The following is a 21,736-nucleotide window of genomic DNA, read 5'->3' on the forward strand; positions in this document are numbered from 1 at the left end:
TTTTGTTTTGTTTTGTTTTGGGTTTTTTTTGCAGCTGAAGTTATTAAATATCATTGACCTTCATGGTTCATACACTTCCTTCTCGCAATTCAGCTGTATATGCAGCAGGCAATTGGAAAAATAGGTGTCAATTCAATAGAAACTGGTGGTATTGAACTGAAATGCAAAGAAAATGAAGTTACCCGTAAATGGAATTCTCTGAATACTCATCCACATTATTGGAGCAGGGATATTGTGGCCGAAGCTTGCATTCTAAGAGTGAGTATTTGTGGACTGTAGCAAAGAACTTTTTGTTCAGAAGTCAGAATGATTATCTTTTTTATTTCTTTTTTCTAATAAATGGGAGGAAAGAAGGAAATCACTCAGCTGCTGTTAAATTTATTGCAATTGCTGCCATTTGCTCTTTTATATTGTTGGAAAAAATTGAGGCTTTGTTGATGCTAGTAGAATGTTTTCCACTTCTTTTCTCTCCCACCCCTTGCCTTTTGTTTGCTTTTGACCTTCTTTTTATGTCTAATTTACACCAGAAAATTGTTAGCCATTTAATTCCTTATAATGGAGTCAGCGTGGAAGATAACAGAGATGCGGTGGATACAGACCATGGGTTTACAAAAAATCTAGCTTATGAGACCAGCCTTGACAGTCCTCTAAAACAGTACCCCAAAATCTGAGCGGAAAGTAGCTGAGGAGATCTACCTGGTTTTTCTCACTTATTAAACTGTCACACAGGTGACTAATCGGAAAGCAGCAGTATTAATGAAGGATTTAAGATTGGGTTGAAAACTGTCTGAAGGAAAGAGTAAGACAGGGTTCTGGTTCATGGTTTCAAGCCAAAATGGAGATAATGTGTGGAGTCCTACAAGGTTCAATGCTGGAACCAAATTTATTTAGATGATCCTAAAGCTATGGTAGTAAGGTGCTGGCTGTTCACAATTTGCTGATGACCCCAAGATAGAGAATGCTGTTAATACAGTTGAAGTCAATAAATTGCAGGATATTATAATTTGACTGGGGATGAGGGCAAATGGGTCCTAAATGAAATACAGGATCACAAAATGTGAAGCCATGTCCATAGGTTGAACAAATAAATTTAAAAATGTGTGTGATGGAATTGAACTAGAGCAAACAAATTTAAAAAGTGATCTGGGAGTGATGGTAAATTATATGAAGATGAAACACAGGGTTATATCAACAGTAACAAAAGTAAATATAATATTAGGATGCCTAACTATGGGAATTAGATGTAAATCAAAAGAGATAGAAATATCTTACGTAAGATTAGATAGGTTATGTGCCTGTCACTTGAGAATCTAAGTGCTGGTTCCATTGTATATAAAGCACTAATTAGGACAGAATATGTGAGCAGCATCCAACCAATTATCTTTACAAATATATTAAATTCTTAGAAAATGTCTGGAGAATGGTTACAAAATGTAATTTAGGTATGACTGGAATACCCTCTGACAAAAATTTTAAGAAATATTACATTAGGGAAAAAGCGTTTGAAAGGTAAATATTCAGTGGTCAGACAAGGGTGAAATTCACCGCTGTTCACAGAACCTGCAGAAGGTCTAAACACCACTTACATCCCAGGTAATTTGAGTGTCTTAAGTGACATATTGGCTTTGTGCTGGCCCTTAGCATGCTGGTGAATTTGACCATAAACAAAATAACTTTTTTCATTGCAGGATAATAGTCCAACTCATGGACATCAATTAAGCAGAAGTTTGCAGGATGGGCTTTTCCTCTCCAAGGCTTGTTGAGTAGTTGACTTTAATGGAGCTATAACGGATTACACCTACCCAAGATTTGGCCCATAGTATTTATAAAGCTCCCAGCCAATGTACTTAAGGCACTGCACAAATAGAAACAATCACAGATTTAAGAATTAAATTAATAATCTTGATGTATTTGTACTGTAATTTAATATACCAGTGGTTAAACTCTGGGCTAGGTGAAAGAGTTTGTCACATACTAACACACTATTTAACAAATGTTTAATTTCAGTTAATTTGCTGCCTATGTGAGGGGCACATTTCTTCCCAATACTTAAATAACCCTTCTTAACTCCCATTGGGGTCTCTTTTTAAGGAAGAGACTGGCAAGGGAGTGGTTAAAGCTACAAGCCTCAGACTTCAAAGCTGAAATGGATAAGTAGCTGGGGACTGATAGCATTTCTGGTTATACCTGCTGAAAGGCAGAGGAAATCATAGATGAACCAATGGTTGTTTCAATCTAGATTTCCTATGTTTCTACTTGCATAAAGAAAATTGCTCCCAAGCAGACTTTAGATGTCAACATTTACCCTAGAGCAAATTTTTATATCTGAATTATAAACCCCAGAAATCGGGGTTCATAATGGAAACCATGACACAATTCTAACTGTAATAGTCTTACTGGGCAGTGCTATAAAAAGTGTTAGGAAATCAATGAGCAGATTTTCATTAAAGAAACCCATTTTGCATCACATATTACTCCAGAGATTGATATTTCCTGCTTATAAAATTTAACATAAAATTTAATTGCAAATATTTTCTCCAAACCACCAGAATCAGGCCTTAGGCAATCTACTATTAATATGAAGCATTTGTTCAGCTCTAGTGGACATATTTCTTGTATGATTTATGTGAAAGAAAGCATCATTTGCTCCCTTCATGGTTTCAGTAATGAGATTTCTTTTCCTGTAATATGAAGCATAAGAAGCAATACTAGTTCTTTTATAATTAGGCAAGTAAACAAAGCCCCAAACTATTAAATAATGTAAACTGACTGTGCATTTTGTTTCTGTTTCCAGCCTTCTTAAATAGTGTGGAATTTCAAGCTTCAAAGACACAATTTATCCTCTACATTCTCTTGTATAATGGACTGGTTTCAATTAGAAACTGCCCCAGCCTTCTCAGTATAACCTTTTCATTAAAAATGCTTTTAGCCTGTTTGATGTGTGGCAACACATGATGTGTGGCAACACATAGTTCTAAAGTGAAAGTGTAAAACAAGTTAAATAATATTTACCATAAGTAATTGAATAGAATATAACAGAGGCAAACACTGTACTCAAGAATTCATTAGTACCAGTTAGAGGCCCCTCTCTACTTAACTCTGAGTTAGGATTTCATGTTTGAGAAACAAGAGGAGCAGAGTATTTGGCATCTGAGAGTTAAATGCAAACTTTAGGTAGCAGATACCCATTTTAATCATCCATTTTAGGTCTCTCATGATTTAAAGGCAACTCCCCTTTGAAAAAGCTCAGTTTTACTCTAACTGCTGTCTTGAATATGCATCCAATTCACTGAGACTTGATTTTTTTGAGGCTGCTTTGAAGCAGAGAAGGCACTTTGGAGAGAAAGAGAGAGACTTCTGTGCATGAGTTGTAAGTAATTTTTGGGGTAGGAGCAAAGGCAGGCCTTTTTTTTTTTACCCGATGATATATCCAGCAGAATAGTGGTCACTCTATAAGGCATGCAACATACTAGTTGTAATGATCTGTGAGTGACACCACGAAGTTATTGGAGTTTTGTCTAAGCCAGAATATGTCTTTGAAGGCACACTTTACAACCTAACTACCTTGTTAAAGCTCTTATGAAACTGACAGTACTCATTCCTATTGGTATACTGTTGTAGTTGCTTATGCAGTACTCATTCCTATTGGTAGACTGTAGTAGTTGCTTAAAGTTTTTCATGTGAAATATTTTTCAACAAAATGTTGATATCTCATTTTTTAATACAAATATTCTTGTTTCTTTTAAAACTCTTGGAATTAAAATCTTTTTTAAATTGTTTGTAGCAATTTTCAGTCACTTTAGACTTTTTGTGATGAAGATGTGATGGGGACAGGCCAATTTTGCATCAGAGTCATTGAAAGACTCCAGGGAAGCTGACAGGCATGTGAAGCATTCAACCTAGCATGGTAACAATTTGAGATGACATTATGGAGAAGATTTTTTAAGCCAGCTGAGTCATGGCTCACTGGAAATCCAGTTATCAACATTTCAAATTTTGAAGCTGTTTCCAATTTGCAAAGTTTTCAAATGGAACAATTTTTCACGTTACCACCATTTTTTATTAAAAAAAAATGTAAAAATTTTCAAAACGTTTGAATTTTCATTTCTTTTCTCTTTTTCTTCTTTTTGTCGCTGAGTGCAGTACCAGGAATAGTGTCCAGATTTGTCTTCTCACACCCATTCACAGGGCCGCCCAGAGGGGGGGGGGCAAGAGGGGCAATTTGCCCCGGGCCCCACAGGGGCCCCCATGAGAGTTTTTTGGGGCCCCTGGAGCGGGGTCCTTCACTCGCTCCAGGGGGCCCGGAAAACTCTTGCGGGGCCAGGCCCAGGAGCTTCTTCCGCTCCCGGTCTTCGCCGGCGGGGAGTCCTCCTGCTCCGGGGCGGAAGGACCCCCCACTGGCGAATTACCGCCGAAGCAGGACCCGCCGCCGAAGTTCAGCTTGGTCTTCGGCGGTAATTCAGCGGCGGGGGCCCTTCCGTTCAGGGACCCGCCGCCGAAGTGCCCCGAAGACCCGCTGTGGGGGCCCCCTGCCGCCGAATTATCGCCGAAGACCGGGCTGCACTTCGGCGGGGGTCCCGCTTCGGCGGTAATTCGGCGGCGGGGGGGGCCCCGCCGCGGGTCTTTGGGACACTTTGGCGGCGGGTCCCGGAATGGAAGGGCCCCCCGCCACCGAAGACCCCAGGCCCCCGGAATCCTCTGGGCGGCCCTGCCCATTCATTTTCCTTTTTCCACTCCGCAACTCTTGAAAACTTCATCCACTTTGAAAAAGTTACTAAGTAGCAAAGTAAATGTTTCATTTTTCCTTTTGCTGCATGTAATTTTCCAAAGTGGAGGACATTTTGGAAAGTTTAGAATGGAAAAAGGATACATTTTTTAAAAATTGTGGAAGAAAAAAAAAACCAAAACCCTAAACTTCTTCATTCTGTTGCCTCTAGTAGCAAAAAAAGGGAGAGAAAATGGGAAAAACAATAACTGAAAATTATTAGATTTTGAAAAAAATTAAACAAATCTAAAATTCCATTCAAGAAAAAACAATTGTTTAATTTCATTTTGAAATTTCACATAGAAAAAATGAAATATTTAATCAAAAGAGATTTTGCCAAAAAAACTTCATTTTTGATGAAACACTGTTTTTCAGCAGGAAAATTTCAGTTGAGAAATTTCAACCAATTCTTACTCTGAGGCACATTAGACCAAGAGTGTTGCCAGTCAGTGAGCTAGATCTTCCAGCAACACTCGAGGCATTTCTTGAAGCCTGTAAATTGCTTGTCCACCAGAAGCTACTGAAGAGTTTTGAATGTTCACAGTAGTTCCTGTGGAGGTTAATTGATGGACAGAGTGCAGGTGAGGTGATTGAGGTGTATGACAGAAGCAATTTAATGCACGTATATGATACATGCTTCAGTTTCTGAAGGCTCAGACAAATATTATTTATTGGAGATAAACAGTAAGCAGACTGTAGCAGCAGCAGTATCTGGCAACAGACCCGCTACCATCGGTGGTGCACAATGAAAAGACTATTGTTGGCAATTCTGATAGTTGTATCTAATCAACAGGCAATTGAGTGCCTCCTGCCCCCAATGTGTATTAATGATTTTTGAATTCTGAGTCAGAGGCATTCCTTCGAGGCACGTATCCATGGGTGAGGATCCATGAAAATACTGCATTTGGAGAACACTATTTTGTTTCAGTGTTCCTATATCTCAGAAAAAGCCAAAAGAAACTTTAACAAATTTTCCCCAAATTTATCTTTGAGCATGAGAAATTCCATCCGTTTTTGGGAAAACTTATAAGTGTTGGAAGCTACTATTTATCTATAACTATATCAGTGCTTTTTATTTAAATTGCGTGTGGCTGATTCCTATATCTGGGGCATATTGTGGAGCATCTGCTCATCTACATCAGCTCCATCAGCTGTTTGAATCACCAATGAGTGGGGTTTTTTCCTGACCGTGAGTGATAATTGGAGGGATTTTGGAGGGATTTTATTAAACCATAGACATGTTACAGAGCATTTTGCTCAGCTCCAAGGTCAGTCACTGTAATTTGAATTACCTTGCTATACTTTTAAGCCTTTTTCAGCTGTAATGCAATATACTTTAAGATATATACTTAATTGTAATGAAGAGTCTTCCTTTGCCAGCTACTTTTAATATTGATTTTTGAGCCGGGCCTAAGTATGTGATACAATAACAGACTTAGAGGGCAGTCTGGGAGCTACATATATCAGGTTTATTGATGCCGTCTGTGTCTCCTTTTTTTTGTCTTTTCTAATGAGGCACTAAAAACATCTGTATTTTTACCATTTACAGGGTAATGTAGTTTTTCTGTCTATAAAAGGTAAACAAAAATGTTTTGAATCTTTCATTTTGTAGGCAAATCTATGTACGTATATTATCCATGATTCTTGTCAAAATATCATCCTTTGTATACTAAATATTGTTTCTAAATGCTATTTAGAAACAAAGGCTCCATTCCTACAATGGATTTTGCATAGGCAGCACCCTGTTTTTAAGCATAACCGTATTAGCCCTATCCTGAAGGCCAAAAAAGTGTGGTTTTTTTCCCCAATCATTTTAGTTAAATCACATTAGCTTAACATTACTGAAAATCTCTAAGATGTAGACTAGCACGTTTGAAGCCAAATAACACAGCTTCAGAAATGTTAGTATCTTAACAGGGCTTTTCAGTCATGGTAAGCTCACTTGGCTGAACTAACGTGACAGAAAAACACACTTTCTGGGCATTTGACATCAGTAGGGTTCCATGCAGGTGCAAGGGCATGCCTGCCTGGGAGTTGTAGGATTGACTTTAGCAAGACAATGACCTCTTTATAAAATATTTCATTTGAAAATGATACAGAACCAATACCTGTAGTCAGAAATTTTTGACTGCCTGTGTTTGGGGGAAAAAATAGTCTACCTCGTGTAAAGAGTACCGCTGTATCAGAATGACACTTAACAGATTTTGTCTGAAGCAACATTTGAAGTCTTCCACAAGGAATATACAAGTTACATTTCAATAATGAACTAAGAAATATAATAGGTCATTTAGTTAATCTTTTTCTAAGCCTTTATAGTAAATTATTTCCAAGACAAGAAGTTTTTAATTAGTATTTTTCTTGTAAATTGCACAATGACAACAAAATGTCAGGTTTTAGTCAGCCTATCAGCTAATGTGGAAGTGCGTTTATTTTCTTGTTGAGTCAGCTTTGTGTCAGGTGTATTGAAATTATACTTCCTTCATTCAGTATTAAGAGTTGTTAATCTAAAATAGCTTATTTATTTTGAAGGAAGAGCCATAGCCATGTTCATTCTTAACATGCAACTATAGAATAGAAAGCAAGTAATCAAGGGTAGCTTAATAATTAGCAACTTAGCCAATAATTCATAACTTGAGCTAGAACATCCACTCTTTTTTCTCCTTCCAAATGCAGAGGTGAGTGGGTGAATCCAAGACAGCGTAAGCTAAAGTAATTTACTCTTTTACACCCTCCTGTTAGTTGCTTTTCTTTCAACACTGCTCTCTTATGGCTCCATATTTATATTAATAGAATGTAAATTAAACCATCTTTGATTCCCTCTCTATCTTAGCTCAGTTGGCCCAATTAAGGTCTAATATGTCAGGGTTGTAAGAAACACACTGGTAAAGGTGTATGAGTCTGAGTCTAAGTTGTTGCAACTTACATGCTAAAGAGCCAAGATGAAGGTGTAAGCCAAACTATCTTAAACAACTTTGGACTTACTTAAACGCCACTCTGAATTTGGCCCAAAGTATGAAATGCTAAAACAGATTTTATGTGAATGTAGTAGGTTTTTTAAAGAATTTCCTAAGTCACAGAAAAGGAAATGTTTACTATTTTAGTAGTAGTAGCACTTCATACATCTTCTAAACACTATGCTGCAGTAGCTAATTAATATAAACTTACCGGTATTGCAACATAAAATAAAAATCTATGATAAATTAATCAGCAAATCTCATATTTCCTGTTGATTTTTATTTCTGTAGGATGCTTCATTGATTAGTATTCATGACTTAAATATATTTTATCTTCTATAGTGCCTTCCATCCAAAGTTCTTAGAACACTTTACAAACATGACTGAACTTCAGAAGACCCCTCACTTGCTTATCATTATTTACAAATAGGGAAACTGAGGCACGGGTTAACTTATTTGCACGATGTCTTTCAGTGAGTCAGTGGCAAATCTGGGGATTGAAAATAATCCTAATTCTTGGTGGTTCCCTACTTTCTACGCAGACAGTCTTTCCAAGAAAACTAATTATGCCAGGCTGACTATTAAGTGATGTTACAGCACTAAATTACTCTGAGAAGTGTATTATTTAGAAGGAAGATGACAACCTCATACATCAGAAAAGCTAATGCATCACCATGGAATTAATAATGTAAAAGAATGAATTCTAACACATTCCCTTATGGATCAGCAGCTGCTATTATTATTTACATTGTATCTTGTGTGTACATGTTGTACAAAAGTCTTTTGCCCCTATATGCAGATTTCCAAATGAATTAATTCTCATTTGGAGGGAATTTTGGCCAGGCTTCAGCTCTGTATAAAGTGTTGGGAAATAGGGTTCGTGGTTGATTTTCTATGAAAACTGTTTTTCAACAGAAAATTGGGTTTTTGAGAAGCAAAATTTTCCTGGGAGCTGTTTTAATTGAAAGAATATAGCTGCAATCTTTCAGTTTTCAGCTGAAAAGTCAAATTTCCATGGAAGATTTAGATGATGACAAATGTTACTTCATTTTCATCAAAAATTTCCATGGGGAAAAGAAAACTTCAGATGACCTCTGCTACGAAGAAGTCTTTTCCTTTGCTTGGTTCAAGGCCAGCTCCAGCTTTTTTGCCGCCCCAAGAAGTGAAGGAGCCGCCGCTGAATTGCCACCAAATACCAATACCGGATGGAGCGCCGCCCCTCTCTCTTGGCCACCCCAGGCACCTGCTTTCTTCACTGGTGCCTGCAGCCAGCCCTGGCTTGGTTAAAGAGTTCTTAAATCCAAGGACAATTTCACCAAGCTCAGAAAACAGGATATTAACATGTCTTCAATATTTTTGTATTGAAAAGTTATGGATTCTCCTTGAAAGATATTTCAGAATTTACATTTGTATAGAAGGGGAAATGTCACATTTAGGCAAACTAAGATAGATGTCAATTTCCAGGACTGGGAAGTCCTTTTTTTGTTTGTTTGTTTTTTGTTTTTCAGAAAGTGAGTAAGATGGAAGATCAAGTACTCACATAGAGCAGAGACTGAGTACATGGTCCTGCATTTTACTTACGTCCATGAGAGAACTAGCCATACGGGGTTGCTGATGCACCTTTTGTGCACCAGAGGAGTGACTCCACAGTAGCTTCATTTGAAGACAATCACACTTGGGGAGGGTGGGAGTGATCAGGGAAAGTAGATCAAATCTAAATGTATATGAATCCAGTGTCCTCAGATCACTGCACAGTGGGTGCAGAGGGACTAGGATCACTATTCCATTCTATAGGCTGAAACAGCACAGCAGGCAAGGCAGCACCCCCCACTTCCCTTTGAAGTGTGCTGATCAGGTGGAGTTCGAAGCTGCTGGGGGCATTGCGCTAGTCGCTCCTTTTTAGGGGGGCTGGGAAGCAATTTTTCCCTCACCACTATATTGGCTTCAGTGGAGTGGGGGGGTTTGGCCTTCCCCACAGCGGGTGTCAGAGAAGGCCTATTATGGTGAGTAGAAAAGGTAGTAGGCTATATGTCACAACTTATTTTGTAAGTGTGGGGCAGATGTCCAGTGCAGGTATTTGATAGGGAAGACATCCAGTGACCAGATAAATGGCCTGGTAAAGGACATAAAAAGGAAGTTCTGGTTAAAGGAACGGAACAGGGCAGGGAGTTTGGGGGCTCCTATGGTTGGAACGGTAGGGAGCCAACCCCCTTTTCTTATAGCCCACCTCAACCCTCTTGTGAGGGGAGAGGGTGGATGGTATGGTCCTGGCAAAGGATGTGCTGGAGGGACCTGGCTGGAAAAAGAGGAGGAGCTGTTGGAAGCCCCCCGGGTAATTACGAAATAAACGAGGTTACCTGCACTGTACACTTTTATCTGCTGGGTAGTCCCGGACATCTAATAATAAAGTTGCGGCCTGATTAAATCCACATCAAGTGTCTTCTGTCCTCCTTTTGGTATAGCCAGACAATAAGGAGTAAAGTCTTTGACTTAACTGGATGTCATAAGTAAGGGCAACAGGATTTGTTCTGTAACACACACTAATTATTTTTTTGGACTTCAAAGGGAATACTATGCAGAAAAAGCTAAAATTAGGCCCAATGTAGCTACCATGACATTACAGGAATGATCCAAAATCATAAAGGCAAAGTTTAATTTTGAAAACTAAACTATACAACTGATGATCATTACCTTAAACATTCAATGTCAGTCTGAGGCTTTTCACTAACTTTGACTTTTTCTGCTTCTAAACATTTTGTAATGTCTTCAGCTTCACGTAGTTGTTCTTCAGTATCTAAAAGTAAAATAACAATGTCCTTACTAATATATATTAATCATCTGTATTCACATACAGCCTGCATTTTATAAGTTCACACATTCTAATTATTGTGGAAACTGCTATGAAGGTGAATATATTAGATCACAGTACATAAAATTAAAATATTTTACAGTTGTAGTTACCATGCAACTGTAATCTTTCAAGCAATTGCAAAATCTGCAGGATGCTTATAGTATCTGTACATTAAAATTTTAACCTCATAAAGAACAATTTATGGCATTTCTTTCCTAGTTCAACTACTATTACGTATGTATTATTTAAACAATATACCGTATTTTTCCGTGTATAAGACTATACTTTTTCCTAAAATCCTTAGACTAAAAATTGAGGGTAGTCTTATACACGGAAGTAAGCCCCCTGTTCCCTGCCTTCTGACCCCCCCAACCCCTATCCACCCCCCCACCCCTGAACTCCCCTGCCCTCTCTCCAACACCCCCTCCCTGCCCCCTTACCGCGCTGCCTGCACGTGGCTGGATCCGGTGAAGCGGGACCGGGGAAGCGGGGCCAGGCAGCCGTGGACGGGGACCCGGAGCCGGGCAGCCAAAGAAGCGGGGACGGGTAAGCGGGGATGGGCGGCCAGGGAAGCGGGCGGCCGGCGAAGCGGGGCCGGGCGGGCGGCGGGCGAAGCGGGGCCGGGGAAGCGGGGCCGAGCGGGCGGCGGGCGAAGTGGGGACGGGGAAGCGGGGCTGGGCGGGGGGATGGGGAAGCGGGGACGGGCGGGCGGCCGGCGAAGCGGGACCGGGTAAGCGGGGAGCCGGGCGGCCGGCGAAGCGGGGAGCCGGGCGGCCGGTGACGCGGTGGGTCGGGGACGCGGGGAGCCGGGTGGCTGGGGACGCGGGGAGCTGGGGAGCCGGGCGGCCGGGGACGCGGGGCCAGGGCAGGAGTCGCGCAGCCGGGGAGGGATGCGGCAGGAGCCGGGCAGGGCCGCCGCCGGAGACCAGCCGGGGCGCATGGCCCTCCTCGGCCCCTCTACCCCTACCTCGGCATTCTCTTCCTGTGCCTGAGCGGCAAAGTCGGGGGGGGACAGCTGAAGCGCGGCTGGAGCGGCAAAGAAAACAAAACAAAACAAAAAACCTGAATTTGGGGTTAGAAAAGTTGGGGGCGTCTTATACATGGGGGCGTCTTATACACGGAAAAATACAGTACATACGTTCTGGTTATTTCCATTTTATACCCAAAGCTTTGTAGATTTAATAAAAATAAAAGATTGGCTTTATTATACTATTTTAGCCAAATCTCAGAACCAGTACTTCATCCTCATTCTCCTTGACATGTCAGCTGCCTTTGACACAGTCAACTCTCGTCTCCTGATTTTCCTCCTACTCTACACCTACACACTAATCTAATCTGTAAACACAAATTCAACCATCTCTATGTTGATGACTCTCAGATCTATCTTTTCGCTCCAGGCCTATCTCCCTTTGTCCAAACTAAAATCTTGGCCCGTCTCTCCGACACATGCTCACCTATGTCTAGTCATTAGCTCAAGATGAACATGGCTAAAACTCAGCTTCTTATCTCCTGCCCATTCCCCCAAGCCTTCCTCAATACCTATTTTCTCAATCACTGTGGACAATACAGCCATCCTTCCTGTCACTCAGACCCATGTCATGGGTATCATCTTTGACTTGGACTTCTTTGTAGGTCCTCACCTCCAGGCTGACTAAATATTGCTGATTCTTTCAGATTTTTCTCTGGCCTTGACAAATGTAGTCTTGCCCGGCTTGTATCCATTCCAAATGCTGCTGCCAAGTTCATTTTTCTGTCCTGTCACTTTGACCCTATCATTCCTGTCTTTGTATCCCTCTTCTGGCTCCCCCTTCTCTATTACGTGAAACATAAGATGCCTGTCTTCATTTTCAAGGCCCTTCATGGCCTATCTCCACCCTAGTTATCTCTCATTCAGTATTGAGATGTTGACTCCCACCTCCAGTCGGCCCATGATGCCATCACCCACTTGTACAAGTTTTAAACAGGTTTCATTCCTTATCACATACAGTTCCTTGCAGTTGGGAGGGGCAAATCTACCATTTGCAAATCTACATCATTATCTTCCTCCAAAACCCTCCTTAAAACTCAACAAAGATAGCTTGTGCAACAGTACTAGCGAAGCTGCGGCAGCATGGTCGGTGACTGCTCGAGTATGTATGCAGGGTTCTGGCAGGCAGGAGTAGCCTGTGCAGACACCAATGCTGCTGCTGTTACTCAAGCTACCTTTGATTTCATATATGTCTGTATATACTTCAATCACACCTCTGCATGGCAGAATACAAATACTCTTATGTTGTAAGTTCTTTGGGACAGACGTCATCTCTTAGTTCTGAATTTGCACAGCACTTACCACAGTGGCCTCCCTAGTCTATGACTAGCTCTCCTAAGCACTACTGTAGTGCAGTAAATAATTATGATGGTGAATGGACGGCAGTGTTAAACAAAATGGGACAAAAGTTGGACCCAGTGAACTCTGCACTATTTGAAGTGTCACACAAATAAACCCATTTTATTATTAGATCCTTGTATATAATAATCTAGATGATGGGCTATCAAGAGGTGTTACAGTATACATGGATCAGAGCTGTATTTCAAACACAAAAGTATTTTGGAGGGAGATTGTTTCAGTATTATAAAGAGAGAAGAGGTGAAAAGGAAGGTGAGGTTGGAGAAAGGAATGATGGAAACAGGAAGTGAAAGGAAATGAGGGAGAGGGTAGATAACTAAATTACTATCAATCTATCCATAAATGATAAAAATAGTCTAGAAGTGAGTGACACTACTGGTTCAATTTTATAAGCATCTTTGTCTTTTATGGCCCCTATCCTGCTTCCACAGAAGACAATGGTAACACCTACTGTTTTGACTTCAGTGAGAGCAGGTTCAGACCCCAGATTATCCTGAGTTAGCCGATGCTCCTCCTTTATTTTATTCCAGATATGCACCACTGGCACACTGACAAAAACTTTTACTTTGTCACCTTTTGTTGGTTCTTTTGTAAATCAAGTCACACACATATATATTTCTCATGTCCTCATTCTAAATCAGTGCTGTATTATAGATGAAAAGATTAGCAGGATAAACAGCTCATCATTAAAGCTAGATGGACAATGGCTTTTTTTGGTTTTCAAGAAAAAGTTTTCGGTCAAACCAAAAATGACATTTAAAAAAATTGTTTGGTGAATCTAAGTTTGAAAAAGTTTATAAATGTATGGGTTTTACCCCAGTGATAAGGGAGCTCACCTGGGATGTGGGAGACCTAGGTTCAATTCTTCCCATTGCCTGATGTGGAGAAGAGATGTTAGTTGGGGTCTCCCACATTTCAGAAGAGTAGTGCACTACTATCACTGGGCTATGTATATTCTAGTATGCGTCTTTTTCAATCTCTTCAAGCTGTGTTCTACTTCTAAAAAAATATCACTGGAGCAGCGACTTGGGTATCCCGCCCCCCAGGTGAGTCCCTAAATACAAGCTATACATCCATTCTAACTCTTTCCCTGTCCCAGTGACTATCCATTGTCATTCTAAGTAACAATTCATATCTTTCATTAAGACAATGAATAGTCATTGGGACATTTTTACTTCTGTGAAAAATATCTGAGGGGAACTATTTGTCAAATATGTTTGTCAAATCACAAATGATTATCATAATAAGTGATTATCAAACACATTAAATACCTTTGAGTTTGCTCTGGAGAGTAAATAAATCCTGCTTTAATTCATTCTTCTGCAGCTGGAGTGCATTTAACTGAGCATTTTCACGTTCCATTGACTCCATTTCTAAGAAGAAATATATTTTAAGTTAAAATGTATTACACTTTTAATCTTCATGGTATAATCTTAAATACTCTTTAATTACTTCTAACCATCTTCGGATATTCTAAAAGGACATTAGGCTAAAAATACATTTAGACTTATAAAGCCTGGTGTACAAAAATTACATATGGACAATTCTATTAGAATTATCTGTATCTACAAACAGGGAATACAAGGAACAGGTGCATGATGAATTAAGTCTGTCAAGTCAAATTGTCTGCAGAGAGAAATTTTTTACCCCTGTTGGCTATTCATGTTGCTGGGACTCTGGACTTTATTGCCAGATGGATGAGTTGGGTTCACCTGGAGAAATAGGAACTGAAATGGTCCAAGTAGCCATTGCCTTTGTTACTAGTGTGGTCTATGGCTAGCACAAAGAATGACTGCTCAGTCAGCAAGGAAGAGGAACAAGAAATGCCATGGTTAGACTACCTGCTATGATAATCTTATATTCTGTATTTTAGCTCAAAAGGTCATAGGATCCTGTTTCAGACAATAACTATAAAGGACCAATCCCGTGAGGCACCTGTGCATGTATCTCCCACTGAATTTACGAGGGCTTGTAGGACTCAAAGCTAGGTGGTCAATAATCATTGAGGGCTTAATTGTGGTCCATGTAACGTTGTAATGCAATGTGCACCCCCCCTATGCCTCTGTGTTGGCTATGACCTCCTGGACAGCTGTGCAGGAGTAGATGCAGGGACCGCAGAGCTTGTACTTCCCTGCATAGCACAAGTGAGTGGGAGAGAGTGTACTGGGCAATATAGCCACACCAACACACTGCCCCTTATTCAGGGCAGATTATGATCTCACAATCTAGCCCTAAGAGAAATATCCAGCTAGGAAGGCAATCAGTTTTAAACTATTGCTTTACTCAGTTAAGTTTTAGTCATTTGTATTCTCTAGCAATCCAAGATAAAATAGTTTAACATAAGACGTACCATTTTTCAAAATATTTGCCTTAGTTTCCAAGTCACATATTTCAGTCTTGGCTTTTTTTCTAATCAAAAGCTCTCTGTTACATGTTAGTCCATACTCATTGTTAAAATCTGTGATTTCCTTAATAAAATTCTCCTCTTCTTCAATCATTTTGCTCTTTGTATCTGACTAGAAAGGTGGAAAGAAAATATATAGAGGAAAATAGAATCCTTGTTAAAATAATCAAGCTGAAATACAGCTTTACCCCCTTATAACTATGTAAAATCACCATGTATTCTATTTTGTAACCTGGAAAAACAGGGAAATGGTCTAGATCTCCATCATTACTTCTGTTGCATTAATCTTACTGTTTTGCTCCTGTGACAAAATGAAAGGAGCGTGTTCTATAATAATAGTGCTGTATCATTAGTGTTAGAGGCCACATTATGCTATCAATTTTTAAGCATGTGTTGAAATCAATGGAGAGTTTTGCTTAAAATCAATGGCACAAAGTGGTCATTCTTTTTGGTTCTTTAAATTGCTCATTAAGGGTGAAATTCACTCCTCTGCAGAAGTTCAGGACAAGGCCACTGCACTATTTAAGCTCCCAAAATATAAGAGAGCTGACCCTGTTAAGGAATATGGGGTTTCTCAGTGCCTTTTAGAGTAGGTCCCAAATTTAAAGTATTTATTTTTTAAAGAAAATCTTTCATTTATAGAAAAATACATTCATAAAGTCAATGACAAGATTAAATTCCATTCAAAGCTCTTATCTGAATACTAATTTAAATAAAAAGTGATTTCCCTTGTAAACAAGAAAAGATAACCTGATAAATCTGATTGGATACGGTTGATAGCAAATTCACATTCCATCAGAGGAAAGCAATTTTGCCTTTATAGCTAAGTAGCATCAATATAATAATATTTACAGTATTCCTTATTCTGTCCTTTTCAGTTGTCTTTATAATTTAGACTATGCTAGACACTGCAGTAATACTACTAAATTATAAAGACAACTGAAAAGTTTTTAAAGGTAATCCAGCAGGTAGATTATCTAAAATCATGGATTAAAGTTTGGAGTGAGATTCTGAATTTCTTTGTGTTTTAATTTGTTAGAACCAAAACAAATTTTAATCATTCAGATTTTCATAATTAATTAGTGTCCAATTTTTTTCTAAATATAAAACTGACTGTAGTCATACAGTATTTTGTAAAACTGAACTCTCCTAAATAGTATAACTGGAAACATACAAAGATTTTGAGAAAAATACTCCTTTGATTCATAAGTTCAACTTTCTTTTTCTCTAAGATGTCTTCACGGTTCTTCAAAAGCTGTAAGTAGAAGAGCTTTTCAGACAGCTGTTGAACCTTCAAAGAGAACAAAAGATTATAGGTGATAAAAATAAGTACACATGATGTATAGGTTTTGCACATAAAGAACCTTATCCAGAAAAAAAATAGTCTGCATAGCTGCTAGACCATGGAAGCTTAATGGGTCTCCTTTTCTCATTAGCTTCAATGTAATCACAATTCTTTGCAGCAGTATCCCCTCTTCAGAGGCTAAGATCAGTGCTGTTCCCAATATAGAGAATGGAGTCCTTAACTCTCATTTTTAGCCAGAAAACGTTTCATCTGGAATGGAGAGAGACTCAACAGAGCATACAATCTTTTAGATAGCTGAACATAGGGGTGAGTTTTTCTTCATCTAACCAGATATCATCAAATCAGGCATAGATTAACTTCAAAGGGACAAAAATCCAAAGTTATTGTGCTCTTCTCTGAATGTCTGTGGTTAGCCATAGAGAACTATTTATGCTATGCCTCTTCTACTACAGACGAGGAAGTAGGGATTGATGGTCTCATACATTTTCCCAGTATAACTATGAGAACTATCAGCCAGAGAAGGGTAATGAAGGGACCAAGCTTTGGGATGAAGATAGTTCTACTATAAAACGCCAAATAAACTAAAAACCTTCCTTCTGCACACATTTGTATTTTCAGATTTAATTTTTTTAAACAGTACTTCAACTGATGAGGTAGGCTGCTCAACTAATTTGTGCATACCACTCAAGGAGAATTCTTCATGATTTTGTAGCACAACCATGGTTGGAGGTTTAAAACTAAGCAAGCATAGAGGAACAGAATATGATAAGATACAAGAGCAGATAAGTAGGGAGCAGCTAAGTTATTGAAGGATTTTAAAGGCAAGCACCAGAAGCATCTGATGTGATGGTGAGTGGGAACCAATGAAGGGACTCAAAGAGAGGGTTGAAACGGTCAAAACACTGGTTAAGGAAAGTGATCTTAGCAGTGTTTTGAACTGATGACAAGGGAGCAAAGTGGCTGTCAGGAAGCCCACAGAGGATGAGATTGCACTAGTCAAGAGGAAATACGGTGAGAGTCTATATGGTAGTTTTAGTGGTGTGGATGGCAAGAAAAGGCCAAATATTAGAGATATTATGGAAGAAGAAGCAACAAGATTTGGAAACTGTCTACATATGCGAGTTGAGAGAGGGTACAGTCAAGTTGATATGCCTGAATAACAAAGAGAATGGTGATAGTATCAATAGTAATGACGCTCGGGCAAAATGAGGAGAATTTGGAAAAGAAAACAATGGGCCAGATTTTCTCCTCACATATCAACCATATTTTAGTGAAGGTGTCAGGGAGCTTGTTCCTCCAATATCAAGAGCTTTGGGATAATTTATTGTTACGTACTGATTCAAAGGAAGTTACTAATATTGTGCTTCTGTATTTATATTACTGAATATAACCAGGCTTACTGTAGTTTCTTTAGCCCCAAAGTGCCTTCATAATCTATTACTTTGCAATAATTTTTTGTAAAGAAATCATTGAGCCATAAAAGGCAAAATGCTATAAATCAAGTTCTAATTACATGCTAGCTGGTTTTACAGAACAGAAAAAAATTAATATTTCCTAAGAGTGTTCTCTTGACCACAAGCAGTCTCTGTGAAATAGATGTCAAAACATTTTTGAACTCTAAGGCTCATCTACTTATTCAGGCTTGGGTTGGGATGGGGGAGGGGTAGAGGGAAGAAATGACATACAGTTATTTGGAGGAGGACTTTAGTATTATATTATTACTTAGTAGTAGTTTGATTATATTAATTGCAGTAGATACATTGAGAATTTGTAGAATAAGCTAAATTTTAGATATTGAAAAATAATTGACAATGTAAGTAATCTCACTAGTCAATTTATAATCTTTGTATTGAAATATTATTTGATTGAAATAATGCATTTTGGCATTTCCTTTATTGCCTGCATCATTTCCTTTTGATAAATGAATCAATTTCAAACTAAACAAGCAAATAAAATCTACTGTTGTACACATTGGTAAGAATATAATTAATTAATGTATAAAAGACACTGGAATCAATTAGGAATGCATCTTCACCTTTCTCTCCCAGTCATGTACCGCAATTGTTTTACTTTTGAGTCCTCTGATACCTACCATACAAACCACAATTATAAACCAGAATGAATCAATAAGAAATTAGGGGTATACAAATAAAATTGTGATTCTCATAAATTAATTTTATAAGCAGGACTACAGGGGGTTGGTTACCTAGCAAATATCACACATTCCAACCTTGTATTGATTAAAGACCAGTTCCTATTGTAGATCCATATTGGGTTCTGATCTTTGAAACAGTTATGCACATTAGTTTCATTGAAGTCAGTCGGGCTGTTGACATGCATATGTGTAACTGTTTGCCGAATCAAGGTCTAAATTTGTAACTAGTAAACATTTCTAAACAAGTATGTGGATTCTTCCCCCCCGCAACATACCTTAATCTATTTTAGGGGTTTTTATAGCACCTGTCACAATAGCATTGAAGTCCATACCACTGGCAAACCACACAACAGCCTATATTTTTTGAGAGATCGGTATCGCCACCAAACCATTCATTCACCTCACCAAATGAATTAGTAGTATAATAAGTGTTGGTAAAAATAGGAGTCTGGCAGTAAAAGTCAAAAGGGGCACAAAGCACAATCCAGAAGATTGCAAGATTTATCTATAACCTATTTGTTATTTTATAGGTAAAATACTAGAGATAACATAGGCCTGACTCTAAAAGGAGCCTCTGTCTGCCTGCTTACTATGCACCTACAATTTTGTGGGTGCAGATATTTAAGAGCACAGGTGATATCATTTAGACCTCATTTGCAGGCACAAACAAGTGGGTTTCTTACATCAGTTTCACCCACAATTATTAGTACTGAAAAAACTGAGAGTATAAAAAGGGAGTACATGTCTCAAAACAAGGCTCCACATCTACTATATGGAAAAAGAGATTAGAAAATGTAAAAGTGAGTGGCTGAACACTAACTGGTCTGGCTAGAAAGGTGGTTCTGTCTACAATGGCACTAGCCAAACTATAAGTGCAATCTTTGTACATGCTAGAGGTGAGTAACACAAATAGAATTGCTGATGTGTGGATGAGGTGGGAACTCTTAAGGCCTGATCCAAAGCTCACTAAAGTCAATTCTGGGACTCTCTTAATTTACTTCAGTGCACACTAGGTAAGGCCATTATTGAATGGAAGTGGGCAGTGAAGCGCGTATGTGAACAGACTCCATGTATCTTAGAGTGTTAATAAAGGAGAAGGAAGGAGTGTTCTACCTTCTACATCAAGACCCCAAGCGTATAAAAATAACCAGATTGGTATACCTCTGAGACCATATGGAATCTTACTGAGGCCCCTGGGGCTCCCTGCAATCTCAGGGGTCAGTCTGAATGGTGAGGCTTATAGGACTGGGATCAAAACGGCAGGCCGATGTTCTTGTGAAGTGTTCAGATACTATGGCGATGAGCATTATAGAAATGCATACAAATACATACATAAAGCAAACACTATGATAATTAATATAAACACTACATGAAGTATACTGCTTCAAAGTGTTCATGAACAATGTATTAAAATAAGAGCCCATTTATCTATAACAATAATTAACATACTATAAGTATTACTACTCTACCTTAGTTTCTAATTTTATTTTTGCTTCATTCAGCTCTTCTGTTATTTGCTTAATTTTTTCATGACTTCTGTTTATGTCTAATTTAACTGAAATACAAAAGGAACCTTTAAACACATGAAATCAATTGGTGAAAGTGAGATTCTTTTAACAATTTGCTGCTTGCAAGATAGTGGTGTAGAAAGATGACTTCAGTAGAGACATATAATTGCTAGACTTCTAATCACATTGGTTTTCCTATAACAGCTATTGTCACTGTCATCAGTTACTAGAAGTGGAAATTGACATTCAATTGCGAACAAACAAGTGCCTAATTACTACTTTAGTGTGGACAAACATGACATTTGCATAGATAATTCATATAGCTAGCTTTGGAAATTTGATTTAAAGTAAGGGTCACCTGTTTTACTGTATAGTAAAGTACCTTGTTGATACTCTGCTATACCATGACCAAGGGATTAAAACAACAGGCAAGGAGACAAGATACAGGGGTTCTGTTTCTAAATCTGCTGGCAGTTTTCTATGTAATCTTGGACAAACTTCCTAAAGTTCCCACTGCACTCCAGGCAATTACATTTCCTGAAAGCAGATTTTGTAGAGTTCAAACTACAGGTCTAGACTGCAGTATTGCCAGACCCAAGCATTCAGAAAATCATGACTTAGCCCCCCCAATATTATGAGGTCAGCTTAAAAATCATGAGATTAAAAAAATAGTAGATCCTTTTTATTCGCCTTCTGGTTTAGAGCCTTTGGGTTTGTTTTTCATCTTTCCTCCACCATCGGGAGGGTAGAAATGTACTCGTATTAAAAAAAAAAAAAAAAAGAGCGAGCGAGCACTGAGATTTGCTTGTAATAACATGATTCCAGGAATTGGGGCTTTAGGAATAACAACAAATATCATGAATCTCATGATAAAAAAAATTATATGTTGGCAAGGCTGTGCGTGAGGATGATACAAGCCTAACTCTGCTGTATTCACACACAGGAGAAGGGAGATAGGCTCTTTCAAAGTCAGCCCACATGTGTCTATTGCAGGGCTGCCCTGAGTCCCTATGGAATTCACTAGAACTATTGAAACAGGAGATGGTGAGGGAGGCAGGAACTCGAGTTATTGGGCTCAGTACAGGAGTGACAGGGTAACTCTGTGGCCTGTGTTATACAGGTGAGACTAAAGACTCTGGAGGTCCCTTCCGGCCTTATAATCTAGGAGTCGATATACTCCAGGGGAAAGGCTCAGTCAGCATTTACTGACCTTGCTTGAAAACACCACCCCCACCACAAGATGGAGGAAAAACCTCACTGCCATTCAGGGCTCTCTGGGAACCATGGAGTCGTGTGACCCAGGGGCGGCTCCAGGCACCAGCACCCCAAGCGCGTGCCTGGGGCGGCAAGCCATGAGGGGCGCTCTGCCGGTCGCTGCGAGGGCGGCAGGCAGGCTGCCTTTGGCAG

The 21,736-nt window shown here is 39.2% G+C and overlaps 1 protein-coding gene across 1 annotated transcript in view; it reads right to left on the reverse strand.

The window, feature by feature from the left end:
* CCDC172 (coiled-coil domain containing 172) overlaps window positions 1–21,736 on the reverse strand; it is a 37,340-nt gene that overhangs the window by 15,132 nt on the left and 472 nt on the right. Inside the window, exons 2-6 of the mRNA XM_045025335.1 lie at window positions 20,291–20,376; window positions 16,535–16,651; window positions 15,307–15,472; window positions 14,228–14,329; window positions 10,411–10,513 (exon numbers count right to left, since the gene is read on the reverse strand). Coding sequence (XP_044881270.1) covers window positions 10,411–10,513; window positions 14,228–14,329; window positions 15,307–15,472; window positions 16,535–16,651; window positions 20,291–20,376 — 574 coding nt within the window. The remainder of the gene's footprint in view (window positions 1–10,410; window positions 10,514–14,227; window positions 14,330–15,306; window positions 15,473–16,534; window positions 16,652–20,290; window positions 20,377–21,736) is intronic.

The sequence above is a fragment of the Mauremys mutica genome, chromosome 7, assembly GCF_020497125.1.
Source record: "Mauremys mutica isolate MM-2020 ecotype Southern chromosome 7, ASM2049712v1, whole genome shotgun sequence".
NCBI classification, from domain to species: Eukaryota; Metazoa; Chordata; order Testudines; family Geoemydidae; genus Mauremys; species Mauremys mutica.